This window comes from Dermacentor andersoni, chromosome 9 (assembly GCF_023375885.2).
Source record: "Dermacentor andersoni chromosome 9, qqDerAnde1_hic_scaffold, whole genome shotgun sequence".
Taxonomy (NCBI): Eukaryota; Metazoa; Arthropoda; class Arachnida; order Ixodida; family Ixodidae; genus Dermacentor; species Dermacentor andersoni.
This window is the reverse complement of record NC_092822.1, coordinates 12,427,096-12,447,611: the sequence shown is the minus strand read 5'-3', so window position 1 is coordinate 12,447,611 and position 20,516 is coordinate 12,427,096. Positions and strand designations below refer to the sequence as shown.

General features: G+C 44.4%; 1 protein-coding gene across 1 annotated transcript in view; it reads left to right on the top strand.

Moving 5' to 3' along the window:
* The first annotated feature begins 332 nt into the window (after positions 1-332).
* The window catches only part of LOC126527035 (inner nuclear membrane protein Man1-like), a 50,657-nt gene continuing 30,473 nt past the window's right edge, over positions 333-20,516 (top strand). Inside the window, exons 1-8 of the mRNA XM_050174750.3 lie at positions 333-1,232; positions 6,114-6,260; positions 7,328-7,413; positions 11,930-12,011; positions 13,027-13,118; positions 14,686-14,744; positions 17,079-17,230; positions 19,313-19,414. Coding sequence (XP_050030707.1) covers positions 665-1,232; positions 6,114-6,260; positions 7,328-7,413; positions 11,930-12,011; positions 13,027-13,118; positions 14,686-14,744; positions 17,079-17,230; positions 19,313-19,414 — 1,288 coding nt within the window. The 5' untranslated portion in view covers positions 333-664. The remainder of the gene's footprint in view (positions 1,233-6,113; positions 6,261-7,327; positions 7,414-11,929; positions 12,012-13,026; positions 13,119-14,685; positions 14,745-17,078; positions 17,231-19,312; positions 19,415-20,516) is intronic.

Here is a 20,516-nt window from a genome sequence, read left to right as displayed (position 1 = left end):
CTGTGTGGAGGGGTCTAAACGGCAGTTCAAATTTTATCGAATAAGGAACAACCGAAAAACAAGAGAGAAAAGGGACAGCGGCAGAGAAGTGCTCGCCACTGAAGAAGTTACGTAACAATAACACTGAAATCACGCACATCTTGCAGAACGCGCGTGTGACATTTAACAGTTCTTATTGTGGTTCTTAGAGTCTTACAGTTCTTACAGCTCACTGATGTTTTTAACAGGTAATTTTATCCGAAGGAAAACTGATTAAAGCATTTTATAGCTGTGAATAGCGCAATTCGCTGGTGCTAAGCTGGCAACATAAGTGAAGACAAAAGCCAATAAAAACAAGCCATAGACGGGTAGTAGACGTTGCCCGTCTCCTTTTTCCGCTGTTGTTTACCGGAGCTGCATTTCTTCCACAGATAAGAATACTGCCGTTCTGTATTCGCGTGCAGGGGTCTCGGTTTGGCCAAAAGAAAAAAAGAAAAAGCGAAATCCGCATTCATCGATGGCTGAGTGGCGTCAGGGCCGGCGGCTAAGCTGACGCCCACGCAAGAGCGGCGGTGTCGGTGTTGCGCGGAGAGCGCCATGACGAGCGCGTGCTGCTTTTGATCGTCCCACGTTCCTTCAGAAGTCCGGCAGCGTCGAGCGCGCGCGCGCGCTCGCGACCAAAATCATGGCGAGCTATCGTCACGCCCAGCAAGAACTGGATGACGATAGCCTGCGGAAAAAGTTGACCGGATTCGGCCAAGACGTCGGTCCGATCACAGACACTACGCGCGACCTGTACCAGCGACGGCTGTCGCAGCTTCAACAGAACGGCACCAAGAGCAGCGCCGCGCGAAGAAGCGGCAGCGCCTCGTCGTCAGCGTACAGAAATCTGGCCACGCTAAGCTCCGATGACAGCGACTACAACTCGGACAGTGGTCAACGGAGCACGCGCCGCAGGTCCGCCGTGCCAGCGCGCAAAAAGACCGCGACAGCCCCCGAAAAGACGCCGCGGCGTTCGTTGCCCGCGTCGCCGCTCGAGCGGCCGGGCTTGCGGAGCCGCACCGTGCACACTTCTACTCGCGCTGATGACTTCTCGGACACGGATAGTGATCATGCACTGCCCTCGCGAACACACCACCAGCTGCCGCAGCAGACTTCGCCGCTTTATGCTAGAACGACGCATTACCATCTGCCCCAGACGCCGCCGTCGTCTTACAACAGCAGCGGCAGCCTTCTGGTACACAAATCTGACGGTGAGGGCTGCTTGGTGGTTCCACTGTCGTAAGCGGCCCTTGAAACGACGATGTGCACGGAAGGCATTGTTGCGTTACCACTGTGTGTGTGTTCGTTGTAGTGAACGCGATCCGTTCGATGCAGTATTCGCTGTGTGACAGCCAAGCTGAGCAGTCTTGTTAGCTCGCCTGAGGTGATAAAATTGCAGAACACCGTACTTATTGTGCGTGCGTTTCAACAAAGAAAGATTTTTCATATGCACAAATATAAATATGCAAGTTTGAATGCACAAAATAAATTAAATAGCTCTGAAGATTCACTTCGCCTGTTCTTATTCAGGCTGCACTTCAGATGAACATGTTTACCTTCTGACGCTGAATTTGCAGCTCTTGCTGTTAGAATAGGTTAAAACCTGACAAGTTATACACCCTGTATCACATAGAGAGATGGTAAACCGCAGCTGGTGATTGGTTGCTTATGTAGTGAATTCTAGCCAAGTTCCTCTTGGACCCAGTGTCAGGTGCAGAGCCATTATATAGATAGCCATGTAATGCAGTGTGGAGCACTTATCTAGAAAATGGGCCCCACATTCATTGTAAGTGAAGGGGTTACTTCTGTATAATATGAGTCAGTTCCTGGAAGCAACATGTACATTTGGATACGTTTTCATGCATGAGTAGGCATGCTAATTGTGCTGTGTGTGCATATGATGCAGTAATGACGCACAGGGATATGTGGCCTCATCGGACCGTAAGAAAAGATGCCTATGCACCTGTCTAAAGATGCACCTACCAAAAAAGATGCTTATAGACACCAGCCCCCTGCTGCACAAACGTGTGGTGTTGAGCGTTAAGAGTGTTCCAGCATGACTGAAACGGAGGTTAGTCCTAAGTGCATGCAAGTTGTGCAAAAGCTTTGACATCCATCAGAAAGACAACAAAAATTTTTATCTACCGAACAGTGTGGGATTGTTGGCTGTGGAGTAAGTGAAAATGGAGTCATTTTGGGTTTATTTCACCACTTAGGGTTTGTGTGCCATGTGTTTGGTTGTTGGTTCACATTTACATGCTTTGCCATTATTAGAGCAAAATGTCCTCAGCTAGAAATTACAGTCTGCCATAGCAGACTATGCTCAGCAAGGGACTGTGCTATCCTAAGGGGGAGCATTCTTGATGTACATGATTACTATTTAATCAAGTATGTTCCGCAGAACTGTAGTAGGGCTGCAAGAGGAGGCTTGCACTCGAACTACTTTTTTTTGCATTGTTGCACCATGTTGTATTTGTCGCAGGTAACATCAGTGTCAAGTTGTCTCACTGCTGTAGCTAGACAAATTTACTGACCATGCTAGGCCTAGGTTGTTAGCTCTGTAACAAGTAAATCAATGTCATGCCTCATCTTGCACTCAGTGGCTCAGATGTTGCTTTGACATTGACCCTTAAGCTGAACCTTGATCCCAGTACACTGACAGTGGCCAGATTGGGTTTGACAGGTAAATGGTGTTGTTCCCGATTTGTACAACACATATCTAGAAGCAAGCAGTTTCAGCCATGATGTATGTGAAAATTTACTGCTTCAGCTTGTTGAAAGTGTAAGAGCCACCATGGTATTGGCCCTAAGAGTTCCTGAGCCATGCATTCACTCCTGAGAAGAAACTGTAGCATCTTTGTGTGCTAATGCCAGTACTCTTTGCATTTTCAAGTTGTAGACCTTGCGTAACCAATGAAGCGTATACATGAGTAGTGCTAGGTGAATGGTTATGTGCAGTAGGATCACTTGCCTCCTACTGCACTGTTTGGCTGAAGTATTTGTAGAAGCAGTATTGCACAAACTCCAAGGCAAGTGCCTGCATGCAGAGGCTAGACTAACGCTTATTTATCGCTTCTTTGAGAGCTGGTTATGTTACCAAGGTTTTGTTTGCACCAAACATTCAGAAATGCTTGGAAACTGCCATTGTGCTTTAATGGGGCTCTGTAACACTGTTTGCAGACACAGCCTTTTCTTGGTCATTCTCGAGTTCACAGCCTTATTTTGTCATTGCAAACAGTAAGGATCAGTGCAGCATGTGCAACACCTGCTTTAGTAACCTAGTCATGCGCCATTAAACTGCAGGCAAACCTACCAATGTTGTTGCTCCCGTTCAGGGACACCTAGGCAAGCCTCTGAGGGATGTAGTAAAGGTAAAGAGTTTTAGACTGTACCTAAAGATGTTGGAGAGTTTTAGCTTGCCTGTATATGCATACTCTTCACAGAATACCGGGATACTAGAGACCTTAAATGGGTGGGATGTGGGGGAGTTGTTGGTGCCAACATCTTGTGGCAAAGAGGTAAAAACTAGAGGGGACAGAGAGCTGGTTATCATAGCCACCAACCATATTCTACATAGCTGCTGGTGTAAAGCGTTGGCAACAAAATTGTTGATAAGCAGTTCATTTATATTTTTCTTAGACAAAAACACCTATGTAACACAAGAATGCATCTAGCACTTTAGGGGGACAAAGTATCACAAGATGTTGCTATTGCCATCCACAATCTCTTGTAACCTGGTGTTTCATAAAGGGTAATACATTTATGGGGAAGCTAAAACTCACTTTTATTGTTGCTGTTTTAGCGGACTACTGGATGGAGCCAGACAGCAGCAGTTGGGATGATATCTTGTGGTGGTGCATTCAACCACAATTTAGCGTAGCGTGCTTGTGTTGTGCAACATTTGTTGGGGGGAAAGAAAGCATAATATACTAGAAATTCTGCATCACTTTTGAAACCTTTAAGTCAACAGATGAAGAGGCTACAGCTGCACAATGTAATATGAGGTCAACACTATTTAGTTGAATGCAGCAACACGAGGTCTGCAAGGAGACACCACAGCACTGCTTTTCATGGCTCCGTACCAATATTGCCGCAAAATGGGAATGCTAATACATATGGGAATGAAAGACTATGAACGATTGTAATGCAGGAAATGGTAAATTAAGGGTATTGCAAAAGCCTCTTAAAAGAGAGAGAGAGAGAAATAAACTTTATTGTTAGACCAGGCTTCTTGAGCCCAAAGGTGGGTAGCCTCCTCAGTTCAGGTAGCCATGGCTCGCTGCCGCCGCCCAAGCCCTGTTCACCAACCGTAGCTGGCTGTCAGGGTCTTGCGTCACCAGCAGAGCCTCCCACTGGTCTTCCGATTCTTCCTCCATATCCGCTTCTTCCTGCATGTTATCGCCTGGTGGTGATGATGACGGTGGTACTTCGAGGTTATTTCTGCACTCCAGCACCATATGGCGCAAGGTGTTGGGCGTGTCCGGCGGGCAGAACTTGCAGTCTCGCCCGTAGGTGCCCGGATACATGGCGTGCAGCAGTGTTCCATGCGGGTAGGTTCCAGCCTGGAGTCTTCTCCAGGTTACCGCTTGCTCCCTACTCATCGTCTTATGCGCGGGCGGGTAGCGACGCCTCTGCTTCCTGTAGTGCGCCAGGATGTCCGACTACTTGGATATCCGTTCATCATCCTCGTCGCAGTCGTTGGTCCGTGGTCTCTGTGTGTCGGAGATGGCTCAGCGTGCATGATCTCGAGCCGCGGCGTGCGCTGCCTGGTTCCCCGCGAGAGACTCGTGTCTCGGCGTCCAGAGGATTTGTGCTGTTTCTATCTCGGTGTTGGTCAAGACCTGAAGTGCTGCATTTCCAATCCTTCCGTTCGCATACCTCCTGCATGCTTCTTGCAAGTCCGTCACCACGGTAACCAGGGTCTTCTTGCACGTTGCGATGGCCAGGGCTATGCCCAGCTCCTCCGCTGTGCTCGCGTCCTTGGCACGTATGGATGTGGCTGTAGGTTGTTTGCCCTGCTCGTCGAACACGCTGATTACAAATCGGTCGTTTGTTCTGTACGCAGCTGCGTCCGTGTATCTCACATTTTCTTCTTTGCTGTTTGTGCGTTCCAGTATGTGCTTGAGCGCCTGTATTCTCGCCTGTCTCCTTTCCTTGTCGTACTTGGGATGCATGTTTCTAGGAATGGTACTTATGTGTAGCTTGTCCCTTATCTTGTGTGGGATACGCTGAGGTAGGTGCATCTCATCCTGGACTCGGTATCCAAGATCTTGGAACAGGGCTCTTCCCGTTTTTGTTAGCTTTAGTCTCTCCAGTTGGTTGACGTTGTGCGCTTCCACGAGCTCTTCTCACGTGTTGTGAACTCCCATTTTGAGTAGTTTCACTGTGGATATGGAAGGGGACAGGCCCAACGCAATTTTGTAGGATTTTCTAATGAGGGCATTTACTTTGTCTCGTTGACTGTTCATGTCAACGTATGGGGTCCCGTAGGTGACGATGCTCGTGAGCAGTGCTTGTATTGGAACACTAAAAATGGAACTAAAGTCAACTGCTAAAGCATTCTCACAAAACGCAACTTTCGCAGGATAAGTTTGGTTATAGTGAAGAAAATGAAGGGCCTGGCTTCTCATTTTGTATGTCGTGCCCACACTGCAGAGCCAGTGATGTTGGTATCCCATCATATATGTCATAGTATTTTTCCTTGTATGGGCTATTTTTTGCTGGGAACAGTTTCTTTTAAAAAAGATGCTAGGTTGAGCCTTTGAGTACACTTGAGTGAAGTGTAATCTTACCATAATAGTCGATTGACTAGCCCCAAGCAGGATGTTGTCAAAAGCCATGATGTTGTATGTAGTGTTGGTGTGGGACTGTCAGGGTGGAGGTCTTTCGTTTATTAACCTTTCCAAACTTGGTCAAGCCTTGAGTCATAGTTAGACGGGCCTTCTTTTTGGAATTCCTAGTGTGAAATTTACTGACTTTTGGTGTCCCTATAAGGGTTTTTGAAAGTTTGCCTCATGCTGCATTTGCATGCCTTTTTTCTCTTGGTTGCCTTGCCATGGCAAGCCTCGCAATGCTGTCTTGACGTTTTGCAGAGGCCAGTCGGGGTAATGGCTACACGGCACTTGCAGAGCCAAAGCCCCGATACCAGTGGGTCTCATTTGTACTGGTGCTAGCTGCTGCCTGTTTCTTTGTATTCCTGGCTGCTGCATACATGGGTGTGCGCTACCCATCTCAATCAGGTAAGCTTAGAGCTTATCGTGCATCAGTTTTGCACATTGAAGTGGTTTCCATCTGCAAATTCTCATGGTCAGAAGTTTCATGAGGTCATGAAACCCTTGGCTAAATTTTACAGAATACTGCAGGATGTGGCCTTCTGATATGGACCTAAAAGTTAAATGTTAAGTTCTTGTTTGCCAGTCATCGGTTGTTGCACATTCAAGCAAGCACCCTGTGATGTTTGAAAGCACATGCCTCTGTCTCTAGATGCTATGTATGCTGAATGTTTCAGCAAACACTTTTAGTAATTCTTGAAAACAGTGTAGTAGAGATAAAGAGGGTATTTTTTCATTGACACTTTGTTACTACTGGCAAACATGGGAAATTTCATGATAATCATTGATGGATTTTTTAGTTCACAGTGACTATAAAGCTTTAATTCCTTGAGGGAACGTGTTTAAATCAGGGAATTGAAGCTTTCCAGCATTAAAGGTGCACCCACTTTGGAGGAATCCTGAGACTAGTACCAGTTTTTACAGATCTGTCCCCAGAATCTGCCACTAAACACATCATTACATTATTCTATCTAGTTCTGTGTTGCCCACAAAGCGGAAGGAAGGCTTTTCGACAAACTGTTGAGCCATGAATACATTTCGCAGAAATCTAATGAAATCGCTGAAATCGCAGAAATCTAAGTTCTAATGAAGTTCCTAAACAGGCACCTTTTAGTCACTGATGAGTGAACAGATTGAGGAGGAGAGAATGAGAGGAATAAAATGATTTTGTTGTACAGTTGGTGTCAAAAGTTTACAAGGCATGGGTTCTATGAAAAAGTTCATTTTCCAAGCAGTTTGTGCCTGCACCCAGTAAAACCATACAACACTGTTTTGTTTCAACATACAAGTAGAGGCTTGAAATCTAAATACAAGGCTGCACGTGCCAAGGCTGCGGAAATATTCCGCTTCTCAGATCCTGTGACGACCTGTAAGCTTTAACACTATTATACTACTTCTGTACTTTGATACTTCTGTGCAGAGAGCTGTATACTGGCTCTTATACAGAGTGATCTTTCATTTGCCACATGCTGCAGGTCAGCTGCCTTCCGATGCCAAGGCGCAAGGCAGGCCGCGTGCGGACGCACCTTTTAATGTCACACTCTGTGAGAACAACCGCGAGGTAGGTTCCATTACTAGACGTGTAGCATAGATGTATACTGGACTACAAGGAGATGTAAAGGAAAAGCAGTATTGGTGGTGACGTCATGGTACCCTGTGCTCAGCCAACTTTGGGTAAACAAAAGAAGCCAATGTTTGTAGCCATTAATGAGTGAACAAAAAAAAAGAACAGTGTTTGTATAAAAAAAATGAGTAACAGCGCAAGGAACAAGACGTAAGGAAGAGATCAACCAGTACTTTATTGCACACACATCACATTTATGCAGGCGCGTGAAGGGAGAGAAGGAGAGTAGAAACTGGGTAACATACATGGCAAGAAAGAAAGGCCTGATATTGAAAATCAAGATCACTAAATGAGTGCCGTCATCAAGCTGCAAGAAAGGCAATTTCCTTTGGTGAGGAGCGATATCGACGGCACACTCATGCACATGCCACCTTTTCCGTTGATGCAGAAAGCCTCGCATATCTCATGTCCATGCTGGTCATGTTAACGTCTTAGTACTCAATTCGCTGCTAGGTGGCTACCTACATTTCCCTTCAAAAACCCTTTCTGTACCTTGCCCATTGTGCATTGTTAGCCCGCTAACGATGGTTTGAAATGCCGCTTTCAAGACCTACTGTGCTGCTCGCGGGGACACATTGCACCATCGGACCCGAAGGAGGAGAACTATATTTTTATTTTCTAAGCAGTTTGCTTTTTTCCTGCCAGGTGGTGATTTTTGAATGCACTTTGAAGTTTCGCGATTGTCAAAGTAGGAAGAAAAAATGGCTGCCTCCGAGAGCAGCGTGCGCTTCGGAAGATCGCGGATCTTGTGATTCCGCTGCGTCTGCGGCTCATTTTATTGGTGGATCAAGCAACAGCTAGTCTGAGGATACTGCCTTTTCGTCAGACTTGGACTCTGAAAGCAACGACGACGCAAATCAACCTGGAACATCGGTGGCAGCAGCCCAGCATGCCCAACTGTAGTGCTTGCAGTTAAATTTGAAATAGTGTCTATATTTGGCAGCAATGCATTTTGTATAGCTCATAATTTTTGTTACATATTTTTCATAGGAGATACAAGCATTTCTTTACAAAATTTGTTCAGTGTTATCTCACAATCTTGATTCTGGCCATTTATATCTTTTCTATGCAGTGTATCTCGTTAATAAAGCTTTTATGCTTGAAAAATGCGTTCATTCTGCTTTTTGTTTATATATTGCATAAAATAGTCAGTGCAGTAGTTCCTTCAGAAAAAAAGATCTGGCGTAACCTACAAAAAAAACATATTTTTTTCTATGGTAGGGAAAGAGTTAAATTAGAATGTTCTTTGAGGCTGTCATTGGCATAACGGCCAGTTTGGCTGATGTAGCAACAACCGCATGAGATGGGGATTTCATATACAACATTGTGCTAGCAATCAACAAACTTTTTTATTGTGTTTCTTGTCACACATGCATAGCCCAATGATGGAAGTGCTGTGCCAATTGCGCCAAACTGCGCCGTGAAGTAAATCCTTCTACATGCTGCGCAGAATTGTCATTTATGGCAGGTATCGCGCCAGGCCTACGCTGACCCACACCTGCTCCTAATTGGTAGCACATATTTTGCGCGTGTGAGAAGGCACCGTGCATCAAACCATCCTTCTTCGCGACTCACCCTCGCATGCTTTCCATCATGGCTACAGCATATAGATCTAACCATGTTTGCAAACGGTAGGCACTGTCGATGTATTCTGTAGTATTCTCGGCCCTGTAGCGCCACCGCATAGGTTCCGCCCACATTCGCTGCCCCCGCTTGCGCTTTTATTTCTTTTTTTTTTCTTTTTTTCTTTCTTGGCGGGAGACAGGGAGCTGCCGAAGCCACACTTTAATCATGAGGCACGCGGTAGTGTAGAACACCATATTAATTTTGACTACCTTGGATTTTTTGACGTGCACCCAATGCATGTTTTTGCATTTCGCCCTCATTGAAACACGGCTAAACGAGATGCTATAGGCCTACCTTGCTGACCGCCAGAATAATGACGAACGACTGTGCCTGCTATCTGGCCGTAGCCGGTCATATTGTGCTTATTTTTGACAACACAATTAATGTGGACTAAATGAACTGGTTTTCTCTGTTTTGTCGGTGTGAATAGCAAACGAAATGTAGTATTTGCAAGCCACCCAAGCCGCCTCGCTGATTGGTGTTTGCTTTCCATCCGCAAGATGAAAAGTCGTCGGATCACTGCTGGTGATCACATCAGTGTTTTAGTACTAGGAGCTGCTTTACGAAACACTGACACATTTGGTCTAACCTTGTTCTATTAAGTACTACTTCATGTGAAAATTACAAAATGTAGCAGATCTCTTTGTCTCCGTGATAGAAGCGATAGCCTGGGCTGGGTGATATGGAACCAGCGAGGCACTGGCCCTATACGGTGATGCCGGCTATGTATAGGCCCGCACAGTCTTAGCTCTTGGTTGTGGTTGTCAGATCACTCCATCTCTGTACCAGCTGTATGGTTTATTTCATGCACGGAAATTCATGAACACGTGTAGATGCGTTGATAACATATACACTGCTATTTACGTAGCTTATGTAATACCCTCAGTGAGGGGTCCTTAAGAAAATAAAGAAAGTGAAAAAGTGAAAGTGAAGCTGTGACCGTGCTGCCTGTGTACTTGAATGTGGGATAGACTATCTACGGTGTGCAGGTGGCTCAATTCCTTGAGACGAAAATAAATTATGAAATTTTTTTATGAAACGCAGAATTAACTGTGAATTAGGATTTAGCTTGCGCTTATCTTCTTCTTATATAACAAAGAGAGAGTGTAAGAGTGGGGTTGAAGATTAATATGCAGAACAAAGATAATCATGAGTAGCCAGGCAAGGGAAAAAGAGTTCAGGATTGCCAGTCAGCCTCTAGAGTCTGTGAAGGAGTATGTTTACTTAGGTCAATTACTCACACGGAACCCTGATCATGAGAAGGAAATTTACACAAGAATAAAAATGGGTTCGAGCGCATACGGCAGGCATTGTCAGCTCCTGACTTGAAGTTTACCATTATCATTGAAAAGGAAAGTGTACAATCAGTGCATTTTACCGGTGCTGACATACGGGGCAGAAACTTGGAGGCTGACAAAGAAGCTTGAAAACAAGTTAAGCACCGTGCAAAGAGTGATGGAATGAAGACTGCTAGGCATAACATTAAGAGACAGAAAGAGAGCAGTTTGGATCAGAGATCAAACGGGTATAGGTGATATTCTAATCGACATTAAGAGACAGAAATGGAGCTGGGAAGGTCGTGTAATGCGCAAGTTAGATAACCAGTCAATCATTCAGGTTATAGAATCGGTGCCAAAAGAAGGGAAGCACAGTCGAGGATGGCAGAAGACTAGCTGCGGCGATAAAATTAGGAAATTCGCAAGCGCTAGTTGCAGTTAGTTGGCACAGGACAGGGGTAATTGGAGATCGCAGGGAGAGGCCTTCATTCTGCAGTGAACATAAAATAGGATGATGATGATAATGATGATGAAAATGGAACAGCTAGTTGAGAAAATATTTGCATCTTAGTATAATGCATACTGAATGCAATGTTTCAGAAAGTCCTAGCTTATACAGAGCTTCCTCTTTGCACCACAGCAGTCAGTTACTACTCCAAAGCGTTCTTTTCTTGCTCCAAACAGCAAACCTTTCTGCTCCAAACTGCGATTTTCCCTGCTCTGAAAGCTGCTCCAAAAGACCAAGTGCCACTTCCATCACTGATAGTCCCATGTCTTCTCTATTCGCTTTCTGGCACATACTGGCCTACCTTCTCATGTCCTATGTCTTGCGCTGTTTGCTCGGTTTTTGATGCAACATGTACCAAATGGCCCAAGTTAGCACTTTTTTATACTGTTTGTAGCCAGCAATAGCTTCTCATGAAACACAAATTTTCACAGCTAGTATTTACTGATTATGGTGGAGAAACTTGTAAGCATTCTGTAGCTCAGTATCACTCGGTGTTGAGCTTGTTGGGTATATATATATGGAAGAGTTGACTGTTGGGCTAGTTGGTCGTCCATATTTGAAGTAGTAGCTTAGCGTGAATGAAACCATCATTCTTGGCAGGAGCGGCAACGCCTCTTCCAGGCTCGCTCTTGAGGCCTTCTTTATCAAGAAGAATAGAGATAGATGTGTGAGTGAGCCTTCTGTCACATTACTAGATGCCGAATTTAACTTCTTGCACAACCGCCTTTGATGTGCATGTACCGGCTTCTCTTCTGCTTGGTAGGCGCATGTGTGACAAGAGGATATATATATGTACTATCCTTCCTTCCATTAAACAGTTGTGAGTAGCGCTTGTCTTTGTCCGTCTTTCTTGTTACCGTGGTTTTATTCGCGCTAAGCTACTACTTCAAATATATATATGGAATATTGTCAATGCGGAAATCGAGAATGTGTGGGAATAGTGTACAATATGGAGTGTAAACCGTATCCTAAATAATAAAATGGCATTGTATACTTTGTAAATGTGCAGTAAACAGATCTGCCGATTGTGTGTGGCTTGCAGAAACCTTGTATCTATGAAAGCGATGTACCAGCAGCCTTAGAACTGGCTGGACGAATGCAGAAACTTTTGGGCCGAACTGCAGGTAAGAAGCACAATGATAAATGTTGCGTCTCACATAGGAATTCCCTGCGCTTTGTGCCATGGCATATTATTTCTTGAAGCTGCCGGGTGACTGTTACATGTCAACATACACTTATTCAAATAGACTTGTCGATTTCACTGGGTCACTCGTAAAAGTGTTCACATTTGTTTGGGCTTGCCAGAAATACAGATTTATGTAAAACTAAGGAGCTATGGTAACTGAGTATATTTTTGAGCATTTGTCAGCTCTTCGACATGGTTAAACTTCTAAGTGACCTAGCTTTGAGCATTAAATTAAATAACTCTTAATTGAGGACAAGAACATCTCCAAAGCTATTAAAACAGTTGTTAGCAATATAATCAATGACCACAACTGGTTTTTGACTGCTTCCACTCTATGCTTTTATAATATAGATTGTAAGGTACAAATCATACCTCAAACTTGAAGCAGCTGGATATCTAACCAGTCTCTTTGGATGAAACAGTCCGTGTTTCTCTCTCTCTCTCTTGATGGGGAAGGAGGGATCAAGGGGAACAGTTCATGCCACTTTTTGGGCTTGCTTTAAAAGCATGCATAACCCGCTTGATGGCACAGGTTGTTTGGCCACTGTTAGTGGCCATTGTGTGAATTTACACACCTGTTTCTATTGTATTTTTCTCTCTCCTTGTTTTTTCCTTCTTCCTTTCTCTCTCTTTGTTGGAAGCTCATGCTGTAGCCTATATTAGACACCATTGGTTTTATCTTTTAGCATTGATTTATTTTTGCAATGTGTAAAGTACTTTAGGACCACTATTTTGTACCAATGCTTTTTTCAATGCTAATGGCTTTTGGCCCTTTTCATGCTCATGAGTGGCTGCTTTCGACACTCCGCTCGCTTGACCCCTCATAAATGTGAAAAGCGTTTAAACGCGCTAGCATCAGTAAAAGGCATTGCTAGAATATCATGACCGAGGCCTTTTTTTCTTTTTCACCTTGCAAAACTTGAGGTTTGTAAGCCATGTCAATTTCATTGCAGGCAATTATGAGTGTGGCCAGACACCGTACCGCTCTCTCACAGCTGCTACCTGCCTGGAGTTCCTGCGAACCAACAGTGAAGCGCCAATCACTGTATGTTATTAGCTTGCACCTATTATCTCGTTGCGACATCATAGGTTTTGCAGTGTTTTCTCATGCTTGGACTTCCTCGCTTGTGGTAGGTTACCAAAGATTGTCAAATTGAGTTCCTGCTTACTTTCAAAATACAATTTAACCCTTATATGTGGATAAGCAGTTAATTAGCCTTATACCCCTGCCACACGGGCACAGAAAATGACATTAACTGGCTAATGCCTTAAACTTTAATGTCATTCGCGGGGTGCCACACGGACATGCTTATTGGCATTGAAGCTTAATGCCATTCGCGACGTAGTGCATTCTCGTAACTCACTTGACCATCATATGCGTACTCTCGATCCCAGTGTCTCCCCATTCTGATGAGACTAAACTGATTATTAGTGAATAACAATTAATATATTCTTTACTTTCTTTAAAAAAAAATGCTCTTTCTCGCGGCGTAGTGCGGTCTTACAATTATTACAACTCACTTGGCCGTCGAATGCGCATACTGTCGTTTACAATGACCCCGCCGTGGCCGTAGTGACCATATTCTCACGATATTAAGCAAACTTGTAGATAAGAACACCTAATATATTCTCCACTTTTTTAAAAGGAGCTCTTTATTTTCGTAGAGATCACTGCTAGAGCACTAATCGTGAGCGCGTTAGCCAGGAGAAGCTGTTCTATTGCACGGCAGTGGCTCCTTGCTTTGTTGGCCTTCGAATTTCTCGACGATGCTCGACTCGAAGAAGCACATACGCCAGAATAAACTGGAGCACGCAGTCAAATTCTTTAGGATCGCTGCTTGAGAGCTTTGAAGCTGTGAGCGCTATTTTTCCAATTTCAATGCTTTGGCTGCGCCATGGATTGGACGTCGAGCAAGCTTTGGCTTCATACAGTTTACGGCTGGGTGCAACAATGACATTCCTGAAGTAAACTACATATAATACGCCAATTAATATTTCTCATGCCATTTCTTAAACATCTGCTCCATAGATAACTGTTTTTTATTCTATTACGATTGGCAAGCAAACTTTACCGTTTCACTGCCACTATCGCCATCGCAACGCTTAATGTCATTAAGTGTGCACGTGTAGCAGCGATCGAAATATAATGGCATTAAGAAACTTAAGGTCTTAAACTTTTAATGGCATTAGCCTTGCCCGTGTGGCACGGGTATTAAAACTAACGCTGTCAAAATCCCATGATGCCTAAGTAGCATCGGCACCTGTCTTTCATTTTTACTTCTTGTCTTTGCCAGTTTCTGCCCTTTTTGAGACTGGCTGACATTGTATTCCAGGAGAGTATTCCAGTGTAACTTAACTAGTCCCAGGCCTAATTGTCCTTATATAGCAAATGTGAATTTAACGAATTATTGAATATTGAAATCTAAAATGTTTCTCAGTGATATCAGTGTGAAACAAATGTATTCTTCTTATGAATATCGGATATATAATGAAATTGTTATTGTGTAAGATGCTGCTTCATTATAACAAGGTTTGACTGTACTGAACACTGCTAAAAAGGTTAGTAACTCTGTGTCTGCTCTTTTTCTTTTTCTCTTTTTGTTTTTTTGCAGGACACTGCCTTTCAAAACAGCTTGCTGTTGCTGTTTGAGAACCCTGCCTGGGGAATCAAGTAAGACACTCTGACTATCACATTTTGGTCCTGGGAACCAACTTTCGATCACTTGCATTGTGTGTCCCACATGCATAGCAGTGATGGAACAGCTGTGTCAATTGTGCCAAATTGGGCCAAGCATGGTTCTTTGTATGACCCTGCTCCAAAATGGCAATCTTATCGAGAAATTGCGCCAAGCCTGTGCCAAAAAGAGCAACAAATCTCATTTCATTGACATTACCCTGCTATAAAACATAAATCAACACCTAAATCATTATCATTATCTTGGAAGTCAATGGAGTGGCCCACAGATATAGCTGATACCATCAGTCGTCCATTTGCTGCTTTCGTGGTTTTGTTACATATCTCTCCGGCAGAGGTTCAGTGTACTGTTGCTGTGTGGTCTTATTGCCATTTGTGCTGCAGTTTGGTACTCCTCATACCAGCGTGGCATGGAGCTAGCTCAAGGAGGATGTCGGATCAAAAAAAGAAAAAAAAGCCTCGGATAATATCTGGTTGCATGTTCATCAGCGTATTTCTTGACTGTGCCACTTAAGAAATACACAATGAAATTTTTTTTCATGCTCCCTTGAAGTGAGAACCAAATATGCAACAACTTTTGCATGTTGAAATAGTAGAAAAAGCTTTGTACCATGCACAGGGAAAACAATTTTTTTATTGAAATTAACAAAACAAGTTGGTAATTTTTATTCCAAATGCCTCATTGGTGCGCATATAGCTGGCTCTGCTATATTTTTTGACAATTTCTGTTAAAATTGACAAATCTGGCGTACAGATGTATGCTCGACACTGTGCCAAAAGTGCTTGGATGAATCGGCTTCATCATCATCATCAGCCTGGCTACGCCCACTGCAGGGCAAAGGCCTCTCCCATACTTCTCCAACTACTTCGGTCATGTGCTAATTGTGGCAATGTTGTCCCTGCAAACTTCTTAATCTCATCCGTCCACCTAACTTTCTGCCGCCCCATGCTACGCTTCCCTTCTCTTGGAATCCAGTCCGTAACCCTTAATGACCATCGATGATCTTCCCTCCTCATTACATGCCCTGCCGAGGCCCATTTCTTTTTTCTTGATTTCAACTAAGATGTCATTAACTCGCGTTTGTTCCCTCACCCAATCTGCTCTCTTCTTATCCCTTAACGTTACACCCATCATTCTTCTTTCCATAGCTAGCTTTCATGGTCCACCTATATTGGCTCAGAAATGAAATTGTCCTGAACTTTTTTTGTATGAATTAGAGAGTTCTCATTTTCATTAAAAATATAAAGAGAGAGACAAATATGGAATGTCATGTCAGTGCTCCTTTAACCCTTTCGCTGTCGGACCTTTCTGGCCGTGACGCACCCCCAGTGTCGGCTTGGTTTCAGGGAACGAGCATAACAGGGAATGAACATAGCAATTTATTTTTTATTATGATTGGTATACAAATAACGTAGTCAATGCTATATGCACATTTCAGTGTTCTGCAGCTGCTGTTAGTAAACATCATAATCATCATCATCAGCCTGACTATAAAATCCGTTCAACGTCCGAATCTGACGATGCGGAACCCTCTTCCTCGCTTGCGACTCTGTCCGAGTCCGAATCCGAGCTCGGCTCGTATTCTAAATCGGAATTGAGCCACCGCACCAAGGAGCAGACGAAGGTCCTGCGCGCTCAGCCATCCGAAAGTAACCGCGCGCTGGGAGGATGCGCTTTCAGTCGCCCGCACAACGGAGAGAAATGGGACGTTGCGTGATCAAGAAGACAGAGGGAGATGGAAAAAGGCTAAACCAAGTTCGAAGGGCTTTACGTTTACTGCTGCAAGTCGGAAGCGAGGGTTCGGCGAGAGAGCGAAAGCAGCAATCGAGTCACTCTTTTCCGAGAGGCAACGGCACGTGCGCCTGTACTTGACGCGGCATAGCAGACACACCAACAGAAGAAAAATAAAAACCTTCAAACCAGCGGAGATGGCAGAACAACCCTTGAACCCATACAACACGCGCGCGACGCATGATCCAGCGAACGCGGAGCCACCGCGCCACTCAGCAAAGAGAAAGTGGGGAGTGGCATTCGCACCGTACTCTTCAATACATGGGTTAACACAGCTCGGGGAGAATATACGAACTTGTAGAAAGAGTCAACAGATGGCGTGGCCAATTCAGGAGCGCCAGCTTTGCGCTCAGGTGCGAAATTTTGAACGCACGATAGAGAACGTACCAGTACGTCAGTGACACCGTGGGGGGGAAGCGCGATGACGTACCGGTACGTCCGTGACAGCGAAAGGGTTAACAGCCTGTCAGTGTCTAAAACTGCTTGCTTGTAGTCTTGACCAGTGGAATGTGCTGCAGGCTTCTGGATTCCGATGGGCTGTTGCTGAGCACCTACACCCTGCCTGATGCTGTGTATTCCCTTGAGGCCAACCGAGCGGTTAAGTCCTTCTGGTGCTGCCTGCGCCTCGCAGTGCACAGCTTTCTCAACCAGATCCTCATGGTCGCTTTCGGTAAGACAGAGACAGAACTCCACTTTCCTCTTGGCTCGTTTATACATTGCTATGAAACCATCGAAATGGCGAAGCAGCTGAACAGACAGCATGCTGGGCCATGAAAGAAATTTGTTGTGGTTACCCACCATGGTTGTTTAGTGGCTATGGTGTTGGGCTGCTAAGCACAAGGTCACAGGATCGAATCCCGGCCACGGTACTGTGTACTTAGATTTAGGTGCAAGTTAAAGAACCCCAGGTGGTCCGAATTTCAGGAGACCCCCACTACCGCATGCCTCAAAATCGGATCGTGGTTTTGGAACGCAAAACCCCATAATTTACGTTTGTTGTGGTTGAGCATATCGGCTCAGTGGCAGCCAATCTGTCGTCCTATGTGTCCCCACTGTATGAATAATTGGGTTGGGCACCACCACTGTACCAGGTTCGGTTTGCCTGGCCAGATATGCCTGTGGGGCATACTGAAGTGAGAGAGACAAGTGTAGTGGTGATGGTGATGATGACCACCACTGCTTGCATGCAGCTGTGTGTAGTGGTGAGAAATGCAGTAAAACCTCGTTACTTCAACCCTCGTTAATTCAGAAAGATCAGATAAGTCGGACTCGTCCTCTGCTCTTAGCAGGCATCTGTATTATTTAATGGCATGAAACTCTCGCTAATTGGATGTCTTTGGTGGCACACTAATTAATTTCGACAAATCCCGGAGCACGGCAAATGTGCGATGCAAGAGAGCAAATGTGGTGCCAACGCCCAACCGAAATGAAGTGGCCGAGTCCTCATCGTCATAGTCATCAGCAGAATCTGTAGGGGAACAGGTACACCAGAACACTTTGTGCCTGTTTGACTTTATAGCCTTTATTCTTGTGTTTACCAGTGTGCATGACACTACGTTGGTCATATGCCTTCAGAACTGCAGAGTTGCCATCTATAATAGCGTCAATAGCAACCTGTTTCGTCTGTAGCAGTAGTATCGTTTTAACTCGGTGCGCGCTTAGGCCATGTGCCTTCATAAGTGTGTGGTCACCATCCACGATCGTGGCGATAGAGACTACGTTTTTGTCCGCAGCGGTTGCGGCGAGCAGTAGTTCTGTTTCGAGTAGTGCAATGTGGCGGAAGTTGCCGAGGATGAAGAGCAATTCTACTGTGGCCTGCACGCTGGCATCAAACCCATCAGCTAAATTGGGACGGACGGATGATCTGTTGCCGACCAGCACATTGGCAAAATAATAATCGGGATGTTTACGTGCAGTAGTGAAAAGCGTGTCTAGTTGGATAAAGATGCAAGTTTCGAGCAGCAGCCGCTGTGAAGGATGTCACAAGGTCCATCATCGTTGCGAGCTCTAACAAGTCACTAGATGATGAGAATTGCTGCTTTTGTGCTTATTTTCTGTAAAATAGAAGCAAGGGTTGTGGATTTACCCAGTAAATAAAGGCGGGTAGGTGTAGTAAGCATTCCTTTATTCTTTTCTTGATACCCTTGATAATTCGACCTTCATATAATTTTGAAACCTTTTTTTGGTTCCATGAAATCCGAACTAACAAGGTTTGGCTGTGCCAGTATTGCTCTACAGTGTATTTGATGTGAGAGTGTTTAACTTTTGTGTTAAACCTTGCTCTGTGCATATACCCTGTGCATATACTCTGTGCATATTTTGGTCTTGGAGATTCATATTATCTTATTGGAAGGACAATTTTACTTCGTTAAATTAAGCGGATCTTTATGGAGATTTCAAGGGGAATTGCATTTACTTCGTTAGATCCATTATTTTGTTATAATGGGGTTCGAGGGTAGTTCAGGTTCGTGGCAAGTATAGAAGACTACTACAGGTCAGAAGATGCAATGAAATGGTGGTTAGCAGTGTTCACCTAAATCTTTAAAAGAGTACTAACTAAAAATGCTTGCATAAAAAAAAATTTTTGTATAGAGAACAGATGAATGAAGGCTGCACTAACCAAGTTACAATAGCCTAGGCCATATGTAATATAAATTTTAAAGGAGAGGGAACTTCACCAATGTGACATGACTGGTTGGGTAAGCCGTTTACATGTTTCTCTTCTGCTCTTTTGTTTTCACTGTGACTGCAGTAATTGGAACATTAGCTGCTCTCTACGTGTGTGCGGGGTGGTACAAGGCACGGAGGGATCGCTGGCAGCAGCAGATCTACGACCTCACAGAAAAGATAACAGGTGGGTGACTCTTAACCCTTTGAGGGTCAATGACGTAAATATACGGCGCCGCGAACGAAGTTCGAAATGGTCGATGCCATATATTTACGGCGCCGTCTGTATATTTAAAAATCGCGCCAATTTCATAACTTTTTCTTTTCTGTCATATGCTGCCACTATGTGGGAATACAGGGAATTTTTTTCGCACGCTTCCCTCTCACGGTTTTTGTTGCATGGTTTATTTTAGCGCCAGTTCGCTCCTGCGCGTCTATATACTACCGCTCGCGCACTGGCGCGGGCGCAGGCGGATGGTATTTTGCGCTTTGTTCCGCAGGCAGTTTCGGCTTCTTGTGCTTGCAAAGCTGATGGCTATCTCGTTACTAATCGCTCAAAGGGCGACCGCTTGTTTCTCACTCGTTTAGTGCTCACGGGGGTGCACATAGGAACGATGCCGCCGCGCGTGCGTTTCCATTGCTTCCTCTTTTTTTTTTTTTTTTGAGACTTGCGAAAACTAATTGCCTCTGGTTGGCGATAGGATGAAGATTAGCGGAAGTTTGTCACACGTTTTGCTTTTTTGACGGGCACACTACACAGTTTTCTTGAGTGTGCGCACCTACGCAGTTTGATTACGCTATGGATGTACATGTTAGTGTAAGAGCAGGAACATTTGAGTCTTACGAAATATTCTTGTGTGCGCATTTTCAAAGCCTTGAACTATAACAATGCATCAAATTTTCAATTCTTATAAGTTTATTTCCTTTTTTACTGTTGTTATTCATGAATGAAGAATACATATATACCAACGCAAAATATTTTTTTCTCACTTTACGGTCATCCTATAAAAATTACGGTACATTTTTTTCGAAATAACTCCCTAGGAAGAATTGGAATCTGCAATAAAAAAAAATCAACCCTCGGCGGTCGCATATGGCGAAAAAAATCGACCCTCAAAGGGTTAATATGTGTGTCACACAAGCAGCAGGGTGCTGTTGTTGAGCATGTGGCAGTTTACGAGTTAAATCATGAACCAAAAATTTAAACTCTTCAGTCTAGGTGGGCAAAGACCAGATTAGTGGCTAGCCGGGCTTGTTGGTACAAACACATTCTCTAGCAAACATGCCTG